The 12,424-nt window shown below is 36.6% G+C and overlaps 1 protein-coding gene across 2 annotated transcripts in view; it reads left to right on the forward strand.

Annotated features, from left to right (window-relative positions):
- Nucleotides 1–12,418, forward strand: part of SLAIN2 (SLAIN motif family member 2) — a 31,118-nt gene extending 18,700 nt beyond the window's left edge. The window contains exons 6-8 of one of the 2 annotated variants that reach the window (XM_027676335.1): nucleotides 1,556–1,693; nucleotides 6,483–6,560; nucleotides 11,343–12,418. In XM_027676335.1, the coding sequence (XP_027532136.1) occupies nucleotides 1,556–1,693; nucleotides 6,483–6,560; nucleotides 11,343–11,656 (530 nt within the window). In that variant the 3' untranslated portion in view covers nucleotides 11,657–12,418. The remainder of the gene's footprint in view (nucleotides 1–1,555; nucleotides 1,694–6,482; nucleotides 6,561–11,342) is intronic. The other variant, XM_027676336.1, reaches the window with a different exon arrangement.
- The last annotated feature ends 6 nt before the right edge of the window (nucleotides 12,419–12,424 follow it).

Below are 12,424 nucleotides of genomic sequence, written 5' to 3' on the forward strand. Positions count from 1 at the left end.
ATATTTAGATATCTCAAAGCTGTGTAAACTGCTGCATGATAAAAAATAAAGCTTGCAGTAAACTCAGTGTAATTATACTATATTGGCATAGAATGAAATAATGTAATCCTGATAGAATTTTTCTTCTTGAATGTACTTTTTCCTGATAGCAATCTGGCAGAAACTTTTTTAACTGGGCTGAAATTTTGCAAGCATATTCCCATTTCAGCAAGCACAGTTTTTATCTGGCAAATAAAAAAAAAATTAGAAAGGATATACATATAGATAGTAAGAATTCCCCTTATTAGTAATAGTGGCTTGGGGAAATTTTAGGTATCCACAACGCAAAAGGTAATCAATTATATTGTGACTTAGTTGAGAATTCTTTTCCCATTCTTTTCTGGGATTTTATGAAAGTCTTAATGTGTGCTAGATGAGCTGCAACAGAAATATCCCATGAGAGGCAAGGTACCAAAAGCTGGTATCCCACATACCAGAAGGATCAAAGTAGAGTGTGTGATCATGTGTTTCTGAAACACTTCCAAGGAATTCTCTTGCAGTGATTTTTGTGCAGTTGAATGTTGCTTGGATGTTCAGAGTTGATACAGCAGCAGCCAAAAAAAGTTGTTCAGGTTTTCTTTTTTTTTGGCTAGAATGTTTGGAGGGAAATTTGTTTGACAGGGTTCAACAGTGTACCAACTGCAGTGCAAATTGCTAAGTGCCGAGAGTACACGTGTAGGAATATTCAGCCGATGAAGATTTAGTTTTGTTTTCATCTTTAGTGCTTGTGCATGGTTAACATACTTCTTCCCTGCATCCCTCTGCAGAATCAGGTTGGCCACTCATCCTATCAAGGCATCTGCAGTCGTCTGTCCAAAGTATGTCATCAACCCAGCTCTGCATGGGTTGGAGAAACACAGAACGTCATTAGACTTGAGAAATATTTAGTGCCATCTTTTTGTATTCTGTGAGCAATGGTAAAAATGTTAGTAGGCCCTTGAAGAATCAGTATTAGCTGAGTAGATAGTCAAGTCATATGTGAAAGATGAAGCATAACTGGACACTTGAGTAATTTTGAATGCTGTGTATGAAGAGGTTCTTTCCAAGTGGGTGGCTGATTTTTGTTGTATAATGGGCTGATGTGGGACTAGGCAGTCTCGAAAATTTACTCAAATACCAATGTTTTTACTCTTCAGGCAAGCATTCTGTTATAAATAGGTAAATAATTCAAAAATTGTGTAAAACTGCAAATTAGGTTTGTCTGTCCAGTTTTCACAATAGTACAACAAAACTCAGAGAATCATAATCCAGTTATGTTTCAATTTCAAAACATAAGATGCTTGACTTTTTTCACCACAGGTGAAAAATGTACATTCTTGCTTTTTTAGATGGATAAATATTCTGTATGTGATAGATCTGAGAAGAATTAATGTAACAAAATATGCTTTTAAATCACAGTGTAGTTTTATGTGGCTAACATTTTGCATCAGTGAGGTTTGGGGTTCAGCTACGGATTCACAACCTGACCTTTGTCCAGCATCACACTACATGTTGTGGTATCTTTGTATTTGTACAGAAAAACTAAGGCGTAGTCTTCCAAACCTGTCCAGGACATCTAACATCCAAGCTGAGTCTGTGAAAAACAGCAGAAGTGACTCAAACTTTCAAGTGCCAAATGGAGGAATACCTCGCATTCAACCTCAGGCCTCAGCCAGTAAGTACCTTTAGTGCCAATTCAATGTAAATTTCAGAATTAAGTGACGGTACTCGGCTGTCTTCCAGTTTCATGGCAAAATGAAACCTTGCATGCCACACTGGAGATGCTAGTCCTGATTTTTAATCAGACCTGTGTGAATCTGCTTTTTTGGTACACAAAATCTGGTACTCATTATATTAAAAAAGTCTGATTTCTTATTAAAGTGTCATTCATAGTTTCCTAAAAATATATATAGAAGTAATATAAGGAGTATAAATACGGTAGTTGGACATGTCAGAAAATTGTTTTACTAGGCTCTGAAAAAACACCTGTATGATATATATTGCTTTTTTTTTAACTATTAAAACTGATCTGAAAATGTTCATTTAAGTTTAACCCGTCTGCAGTTTCTTTTCTTCTTTCCTTTTTTTTTTTGGCACCTGAAAATTATATATCCAGTTCCTGATTTTATTGACTTTAATTTAAAGTGTCAATAACTTCCTAGAAAAGGTTTGGATGAACCTGTGTCCCGTGAAACAAATTGGCCCATTGCTGGACTACTGTCTGCTATTTTGTCCAAAAGTGAACTGCTGATATGAGAATGCTGCTAATCTCACAAGTCTCTTAAAAATGGTGACCTTAAAGAAGCCAAAGCAAGTGAAACTTAAATATTCAGTGTTTCTTTATATGCCAGTATTGCCAGTTCCTGTTGTTTAAATGTTTACTAATCATTTTATTTTAAAACAAGTTTCTGAATTTAATTAACCTTGTGTGACATTTTAAAGGGAAGAACACATTATGAATATTATTATGTGAAAAGCCTTGAACTATAAAAGTTCTATGATAAAAGTTCATCAGTAATCTAAATCTTTGATGGGAAATGTAAAATAATATTTGTGAATTAAACTAGAGAGTTTTTTTAACCTAACAAACAATGGAGGCATACTGGTAGACCTAGTTGGTCTCCTTAAAACTTTCAAAACAGTTTGTTGATGCTGCCAAATACAGTTAAATACAGAATATGGAATACAGACCATGCCAAATACTGCATGATTTCTATCTTTGTAGTGACTCAGACCAGATGTAAGGGTTGTGTGGACAGTTAGTCCCAGGTACATGATACTTACTGTAGTCAAAAAAGTTAGTGTGATTTTTATGATTGTTCATACAGATTACTCCAGCATCCTTTTGCCTTGTCCTCCTTCTTCCACCATTCACAAATACTCAGAAGGTGGGATTTCCAACTGAAAGGGCATGTGTGTAGTTCAAAAGCAGGAGTGTTACCCGTTACTCAGGCTTGTCAGACTGTAAAGTATTCAGAGCAGTTGGACAGTAGCTCTCCAGCTGTGCTATTTCTGTGATAGGAAGAATAATCAAAATGACCTGAAAGAAAATGAAGGAAAATTATTTGTAGTAAAAATCTGTACAGATTTTATTTGGTGTTTTAAAATAGAGTGAAGTGGGAAGGGAAGAGCCCAGAGGGCAACTTAGTTAGCTAGAAGGCTATTTCCAGAATGAAAAGTATATTCATGGTGAAACTCTATGGATAGATCACACAACAGAAGTCTCAATAGTAAATATTTAGTCAGTTACTTCATTGTAGGAACCAAAGTGGTGTGACTATGGTTATATGTTCTTTTTTTTTTCCAATTTGTGGATGCATTAAGAATCACAGAAATTATTAGGCAAATTTGCTTGCCTTTCATGGAATATTTCCCCAAATGTGAACCGCTCTAGACCAACTTACATTTAAATGTAAGTTAAGTATCATTAATAAAGGCCAGATTTCTAGCTTTTACAGTTTCCCTGCTCTTACAGATGTTTGTCACAGTCTTGCTATTGACAATCGTAAAACGGTTTGTGTATGAAGTCAATGAGTAAGTATCTTTGCTTAGTCTGGATTAAAAAATTTTCTGCAAAAATGTACATTGTATAAAAATTTCCAGAATTGTGTCCTTTTTATTGTATACTTTTTGTTTTGTTTGTTTTGTATTTTGTCACTTTGCACAAAGCGCTGTTAAATTGCAGCAAATTTTTGTTTTCCCTTGGCAATGATTTCTGGGTCTTGGGATTTCAAGCTTCCTCATACACCTGCTAGTTTTGCATGAGCTTACCTTTGCAAGGACGCTGGCTTGCCACCCGAAGTCACTACTTTTCTCCTTGTCAAGGATTTGCTGTTCATAATTTACTTGCACATGTGCTGTGGCTGCAATACTGAACTTGCTATGGTTGCTGGCATTCAAAAATGAGCTAGGAATCCAGTAAGTTTCTGAAAAGATAATTCCTCTTATGGTTATATAGGCAAATTGAACACACTTGCTTACAGAGAAGAGGGAAGACATGTATAATATGTTTAGGAGTACAACTGTAAAACATGAAAACATTTGACATCTAAAGTTTTAGGTGCAATGCAGTGAACAAGCCAAATTGTTCTTGAAAAGAGATTGAGTGAATGAAATAACAGTTATAACAATTAGAATCTTCATTTACATCTGATTCTCCATGCCATTATGCAGAAAGTACTTTTTTATATGAAAGTCAGTAAATATTTCACATTAAAACCCTGGAAGATACAGTAATACTTGTGTTGTGCTCCCCGAGGAATAGGAATTGTCTAAAGTGTTAATGATGGGAGGTCTCTGTACTTGGGTCCTGCACTACATAAATTGTGCAAAGCTGTAGAATTTGTAGGATGGCTTCCATGTAGGAGCTGCCTGCTTTCTAGTGGATTGTGTGACGCTTTTGTACTTAGTGGCACTGTGAGCACATGGATTTTAAATCTTTAAGCAGAGATAAATACAATGCTTTCTCAAAGAGCTGTAGATTGTTCAAACTATCAATAAAGTGACAGTCTGCTTGCCAAGATCCAACTGCTTGGCATGTTCAGAGCAAAAGGAGGAAGAGTAAGTTTTGAGGAAACTAACTATTCTAATTCGGTTGATCAGAAGTAAAAGTTTGGTTATTGAGTGTCTATTTCATGGAGTCTGCATTGAGAAGGAAGGAATTTGATATATATGTATTTAAAATTCTTTCCATATCATCCCACATCTCTTACTTGCAAGAAGTGTGAATAATGATGGGGGAAGAAAGTGCCATGTGCGGTAGCATATTTAAATCTGAGTGAATTAGGGCAAAACAAATTCAAAATAAGAAGGAAGAAGCTGTTCTTCATTTTATGTGGTAAAACAAAAACACTGATTCAGTAAAAAGTGGTATAGTGGAATACTTGAGGACTGAAACACTCTGGCCACTGGTCTGTCTCAGTACATTTCTAGGAATTATGCTCATTTTTAAAGGTCTTACTGTTGATGGGTATACCTTAAAAAAAGTTTATTGGAAGACCTTGTGCCAGAAGTTGAATAAGAATTGCATATTGCCACATGCTATTTTGCATTAGATTCTAGTTGGTAGAAGGAATAAGGTTTTTATTCTTAATATGTACAGGCAGCATTTTACTGTATTTATGAACACTTTAATTCCTTTTTGCTGTTTGTTGAAAATGACAGTTTTAATTATTAAGACTGAACTGAATAGACCCCCTAGTCATATTTTCAGCACAATGTTGAAACACACGATGAACTTCTTTTATAGTTCTTAAAATACTGTGAAGTTTGCACTAACTGAAGGGGAGGAAAGGTGATGGCAATTATTATATGCTATTAAGTTTAGAAAAGGATTAACTAATGTTATTAGGATTCTAATTGTTCTCCTATCTTCTTTATAGTGATATTCAACTGACTGGTGATAGGATTACTGAGCTTCCTTATTCAGGGTCAGGATCTTTATGCACAGCTGTTCCCCCATCTTTTTTCCTTCTCACTATGGAAATAAGCCTTGCTAGTGCAATCAGTTTTATGCTAGTATAAAACTCCATACATTGAGGTGAGCAGAGATGTTTATTCACACATCATGTTACAAAGACTGTCTGAAGGCAGAGCTTTATTTCATTGACCGCTTTCCTCCTTCCCCCCTTAAATATGCTGCGGTGAAAATACAGACTCAATGCATTCCTTTTGGCAATAGGTAATTCTCTCCATGCCAAGACTCTGCAGCTCTTGCAACGCTGGCTTCTCTCGTGGTAACTGGTAGGTAGTGAGGTCATTTCAAGGCAATACCAGCCCTTGAACGTTACTAGAGAAAAGGCAGGACACAGGAGCAAAGAAGCAATAAAAAATAGTTTCCGTCATGTTGTGTACATGCTGGCAGCTGATAATTCTTAGTGTTAAGTCTTCGTTTTAAGTTCGAGTCCTCTTGCATACCCTTTTGAAGAGGGGAAAAAAGACATCTGGCTTATGTCTCCATAACTGGAAAACACAATTTGTTTATATGATGATCACATTAGACAAAGATTTATGCCTTTGTATAGTGTTAATATATTTTTTGAAAACACTATTAAAATGAAAAGTTTAGTCTTGCTAGGTCAAATATGACAGTTTAATTTTCATCTTTGTCTCTAATCTTGCACTCATATTGCTGTAGCATGTTTGCTAGGTGGCTTGTTCTCCCTTTGGTGTATTTTTTTTTTTTTTTTGCATTTCTGGGCTTTTTGCCCTGCAAGAAGCTTTACTCTTACTGAATCTGCGCATTTTGCACTGCAAAATTTCTGACACACTCCTCTGTAACTCTTCGTCATTAAGAGCAAGCACCATTCACAAAACCCCATCACTTCCAGAGTCATAACTGCTTTTTGAGTGTTTTACTCACTCTGTTCCTTGATGCTTCACAAGTGGATGCAATTCTGAAACTTCCAGTAAATTTAGTTTCCTTATCTTCTTAGACAAATATAACACTTCTTGTCTTTCAACAGCTCTGCAAAGGCAGAAAAATTTGCCTCGTGCTGCCTTCAAAACCAAACAGTTTCTTCAAACTCCATCTGCAAAAGGAGGTAATTAACTTACAACCTCTTATCAAGCTCCATCAAATCTCAGATAATTGTTCACCTGCATTAAATCTCACATGTTCTAGATTAATAAAATTGCTGTTGCATGTCGAGATTAACCAAGTGGTCCTTGCTATACGAAAGTTAACTTTTTGGTCTAAATATTAAAAATAAACTCTGCATCATATAGGAGATTGTATTTTGAGGTAAAAATCCAAGGATTTATGACTTTCTAGCATTAATCAGGAAATCTGTGGTAGAAAAGTACACTCCTAAATCCATATTCATTAGGCCTGTATTTGGATAGGAAGTTTTTTAATTGCAAAATACAGTTTTTAAAGCAAAAGTGGTAAAAATATACATACTTTGTGCTAAAACCAAAACCTAACAAGTTTATCCTTGAAAAGATGAGCACAAAATATCAACTTGTTTTGTGTGTGCTTCTGCTTTCTCTTTTCCTCACAAAACTGGAAGGTTAACCCCAAGGTACAGTAATTAGATTTCTTTTTTTTTTTTCTCAAGGAATTAGAGACTTTTGTATATAATATTCCAGTTTCCTAATGGCTGAACTTGCCTTTTTTTTTTGAAAAGAAAATTGAATATATTGAGTCTCTAATCCAATTAGACAAGTTTTATCTGATTTTTAATCAACTCTGGCAGCCTTTTATGTGACACTGCCTCAGTTTCACAATTAAGAGAAAATAATTGATTTTGGTTTTAAGCATGGTGTGTTGTCTGTTACAGTTTAGATGATCTCATTTTAAGGATCATATTTCACTTGAGAGTAATTCATAAGCCCTGTGGATGCTAGAATCCTTTAAGCACTGTAAGAATCATTTGTGCAGACGAGGGTGACTGACAGAATGTACATGACAGAATGTCGGTGTTACACCACCGAGTGGTGTAACAATGCTGACTTCTCTGAGACACCTTCATTCCATGCAGAAACTTTTAGCGAAGTACGACTGTGAAGCAGATTCATATGGCTTAATAGGAAGTCTCTACAGTTTTCCTAATACTTCATACCAAATAAAGAAAAGTTCTCACAGTGTTCTCCTTTGGCATAAGCCCACCATCTCGATTCCTCTGCAAAGCTGTCTTGCTTTCTTTCTGGCTGGCCATGCCTTCTTCTGGATGTCTGGAACACTCATTAGGTCAATGGTCTAGTCTGAAGCTGTGGGAATGTACAGAAAATTAACTATTTGTAAAAATTTATTAACCTTAGAGAATGAGGAACAGAGCATGCTGCACTGCCAGTTATGTATTCCAATTAATAGCTGCTGTCATTCCTTACTGCACATGAGGACCCTTTCAGTTAATTCCTTTCTGCCCTTTCAGTTATTTGCTGTTTTGTAGTCCTTGATGTATTGATTTTCTTTCTTTTATCTGAGATCCTCATGAGTATAGAATTATTTAGCAGTAATGAAGCAAGACTTTTGTCTCAGAAGAATGAACAGCTGAGCAACAATTGATTTTAGTTTCTTAAAATACTGTTTATTACCTAGCTTGACACCTTTCACACACACAGACATTGGCTTTTTTTTACCACTTTGTGTAAAAGAATTCAAAATACATTCAAATAACTAACTCTTACCTCACAGTATTTGCTAAAGCTTATACAGCAGTCCAGTATCAATCAGATCATAGAATCATAGAACAGTTTGGGTCATCTAATCAAACCACCTCCACCTTCAGTGAGCAGGAACGTCTTCAAACAGACCAGGTTGTTCAAAGCCCTATCCAGCCTGGCCTTGGAACACTTCCAAGGATGGGGCAGCCACCACCTCTCTGGGCAACCTGTTCCCATGCCTCAGCACCCTCAGAGAAAATAATTTCTTCCTTTATATATATGTAAATCTATAGTGTTTTAGTTTAAAACTAGTACCCCTTATCCTATTTCTACAGGCTCTGCTAAAAAAATCTGTCCTCATCTTTCTTGTAAGTCCCCTTCAAGTACTGAAAGGCCAAAATAAGGTCTCCCCAGAACCTTCTCTTCTCCAGGCTGAACACCCCTAACTCTCTCAGCCTTTCTTCATTGGAGAGGTGCTCATCCATTTTCTGTACCTGATCCCATCAGGTCCACATCTTTCCTGTACTGAGATGACAGATCAATCTATTGATTCCCATAGTTTTAGCTCATCTGTTCTTTCATGTTGGTCTGAATCATCTCATCATGGTGGTTGTGATTTAGAATTAAGAGTTAGAATTTAATCTGTTTTCAAGTCAGTGTGCGGCAGCTGGCCTTGGAGTGCAAGTCACATAAGTTTGTAACTTCAGAGCATTCTACTTTCCCACATGGAGATCTTGTGCTCCCTGCCCACAATCCAGGACAGAATCCAGAGAGAGTAGAAATCTAAATGTCATGACTGCACAGTGCCTTTTTTTTTTTTGCTTGCCAGATGTTTTAGTTGTAGTTGGTTCTAGTTTAGTTTCTAAGGAGATGGAGTTTGGTGAAGTTATTAAGCCCAACCCTTAACATGTTTACATGTTTTTATTAAACATGGATCAGCTCAATACTGCACATGGATACACGATTATCAAATAGTCTTTGACTGAGGTGATACCTCACTCTTTGTGACCCTGTCTTACAAACAGGCCAAACTGAGTTTAATGAATATCCAAAACTGCTCTAAGACAAAATTCTTTATCTGTAGAACAGAATTACTAGGCAGTTTGCCAGACTGCATCATGTGGACTGCTCTGGAAGACAATTCATTCCTTTATGTACAAGAATGAATGCAGCTCTCAGCAATGTCTGCAGTGCTGTGCTGACAGGAAATGTTTTATGAATTGACAGCTCAAGTTGGCAGCATGGTAGAATATGGTCAGCAGAAAGCTAGAGAGAATGGAGAGGACTAATTTACTGGATGCTTACTTTCACTGGGAATGTGAAGCTTTCTTCAGTTACAGCTTTTTGTTGCTTATATTCTGTACCTAAAAACCTTTTCCCTGATGTGCCTGTAAGAGGCCCAAAGCTGTATTCAGTTTTTATACACTGGCATCGCTCTGCTGGTAGTCAATAACATGGTGCTGGTTTTGTATTTCAAGCAAGTATTGTAACAGGAAGTTCAGTGATAAAAGCTCCCTATATGTACACTGTAGAGTCACTTGGAAATTCTGCAGGTGTGATTGCACCAATGTTACAGGCAAGGACATGTTTTAAAAACTTCTAATATGTAATTTATCTTAGTCCTAGGAGCACTTTGCTGCTAGTCTTGTCCGGTCATTCTGTTGTTAATGCTTTCCTTAATCCATCCTCTGGCTTGATGCCAAGGCTTTTATTTTAAGGTTTTTTACTTATTCTCCTTGCTACTTAGCAACTGTCATGTATTTTTGACCCCTCTGCCACCTTCTTTTGTCAGCTTTTCCCATGAGCAACTTCGTGCTGTATTTGGTCAGTGGAAAGACCTTTTGGATAATCGAGAAAGTGATCAAATCCAATTAACATCTGTAATGAGGCACATATTAATCTTCCTAGATATCCCTTATAAGAAATGGCTTCAAAATACAACCTGGAAATTACTACTTCCTCTGTACCCCATTTAGGATGTCACATTCCTGTCACTACTTGTCTCTTCTCTCACTCCTCATGTTCTTAGTGGATCTACCTTGAAAATGATAATAAAAGCTGTGTTAAGGAACAGCTTCTTTATGTACAACATCTGTCAAAGAGGATGCAACTTTGGTCTCAGTATAAAACATTTATTTAGTTGAGGAAAGAATAGTTCATACAAATCTAATAGATGTAAATGGGATTTTGTTTTAGCTCCATAATTGATTTGATTGTCCAATGTTGACTCTGGCCAACCTTAATCAGTTTGAAAAGCTGGTGAAATTTCATACAATTATTAAGATTATGGGTTAATTAAGTATTCTATATAATTTGAAAATATTTCTCATACTTGTGAAGAATTACGCTTAAGCTTTGGCATTATCAAAGGACTGTTGACTATTCTGGCTTATTAACCTTTCCCAGAAACGACTTGATATCAAGACCTTGCATACTAATTTAGATACAAAGTATTTGAAAACAGGTATTAGTTATACTGATAATTTAGATAATGTTTGTAAGAAGAGAAAGGCTATAAATTGTTACAGTTGTCTGGTTTAAGTTTCATAGTAGCACCTTAACCTCTTTGGTGTTGGGGTTGGCTAATGTCATCCTTAATCCAAAGCACAGCACTATACCAGTTATTAGGATGAACATTAACTCTATCCCAGCTGAAACCAGGACAGCTGACCCTAATTTTTTTTCCTCCATCTGCCAGAAAATGTGGAATGTGGCCATATCTTTAGATGAATTCTAATTCAGTGGTTAAAAAGAACAGCATAAATAAACATCAGGGTGCTCTGCACTCACAATTTCATCTTTGAAGACTAATGTACACTTTGAATCCATTTAAAGACTGTCTCACGCTAGAATACTGTATTCTTCAACATCTTCTTTCAGGATGAAAGTTAGGTTCACATGTTTCTGAAGCAGTTAAATTTCTTCTTAACCAATACCTTCTCTTCTACTTCTTTTGATTTGATTAACGGTTATAGCCTTATTAGGATTACAAATCCGGATAAATAAATATTTGTAGTAAGCAAACGGGGCATTAGAGTTATATCAAAAACACATGACAAAGAAGAAATCTGAATTCCTGTTTCTCATTGCTGCTTGATTGGCTGTATTCCATTATACATTCCATATTGTTTGTATAATCACATAAAGTAATTTCCAGTTTTTAATTTCAGTTATATTGTAATTTAAGCTGAAAGTAATTTCTGTATTTTATTTTCCAGTACCTTCTTCAAGTAAATTCCGCTCACCTGCGGCACCATCTCCCCTGGCTCTGCGACAACCAGTGAAAGCATTTAGTAACCATGGACCTGGTTCAGTTGCCTCTCCAGAAGTCACACAGCTGACGCACAGTAGTTCTTCACCAGGGCCTCTTGCAGCCCAGAGCTCAGGCTTGCCAAGCCCTGCCAGCAGTATTAACAGTACTACTCTTACCAGACCGGCAGGGATGAGGAGTGGTTTGCCCAGACCCAGTGCCCCTTCCACAGGGGGCATACCAGTGCCTCGTAGCAAACTTGCACAGCCTGTTCGCAGGTGAGTCTGGGACAGGCAGTCTTAAGTTTTCATAATGAATTTTGTACATTGTGTATTTGTGCTGCTCCTTCCTGCAATTGTTATTTTGTTCTCAAGGTCTTCAGAACAGATATGGAGACCTCCATGTGAAGTATTTGCATGTGTTTCCAAAATAGTTTTGAATACAAACTGAGAAAAAGGATCTTGAATGGGAGAGTGAAGGTGAAGGAGTGAAAGTGAAATTAATAATGTAAGATATTGAACTAAGTAAGTAAAGTCTTAGTATGGGCTGAGAAGGCAGCAAGAATTTGTCTGCATGTGGTAAAAAGTTATCAAAATATAGCTGGCAAGTGAAAATTCACTTGTGTCACTAAGTGACATACTCTGAAGTCAGAACTATTTGCCTCCATAACTCAAGCAGTGGTACCATGGTGAGAACAGTTTCTCTCCTTGGGCAGCTAGAAAATTCCAGAAGGAAGATGCACGAGGACAGAGAAGACATCCATAGCATTTGCTAAACTTAAAGTAAAAATCAATGCAGTTAACCCACAGGACAAAACAGAATTTCAACTTAAACATAATTGTGCTAGCATCCAGATGTAGGAGTTGCTAAATGTTAGTGTCTTTTCAAAAACAACTGCAAGAGAGACCGAGTATTAACTGTGATAGTGAATTTTCACTGAAGGTGTCAAGCAGAAGCTGACACAAAGAAGGAGTCATCCATGAGAAATAGTAAGAATCTCCTTAAACAGAAAGGAAAAACAATTGGTCTCCAATACTGTTAAAAAGATAA

The sequence above is a fragment of the Neopelma chrysocephalum genome, unplaced genomic scaffold, assembly GCF_003984885.1.
Source record: "Neopelma chrysocephalum unplaced genomic scaffold, ASM398488v2 Primary Assembly neopelma1_42, whole genome shotgun sequence".
Classification (NCBI taxonomy): domain Eukaryota; kingdom Metazoa; phylum Chordata; class Aves; order Passeriformes; family Pipridae; genus Neopelma; species Neopelma chrysocephalum.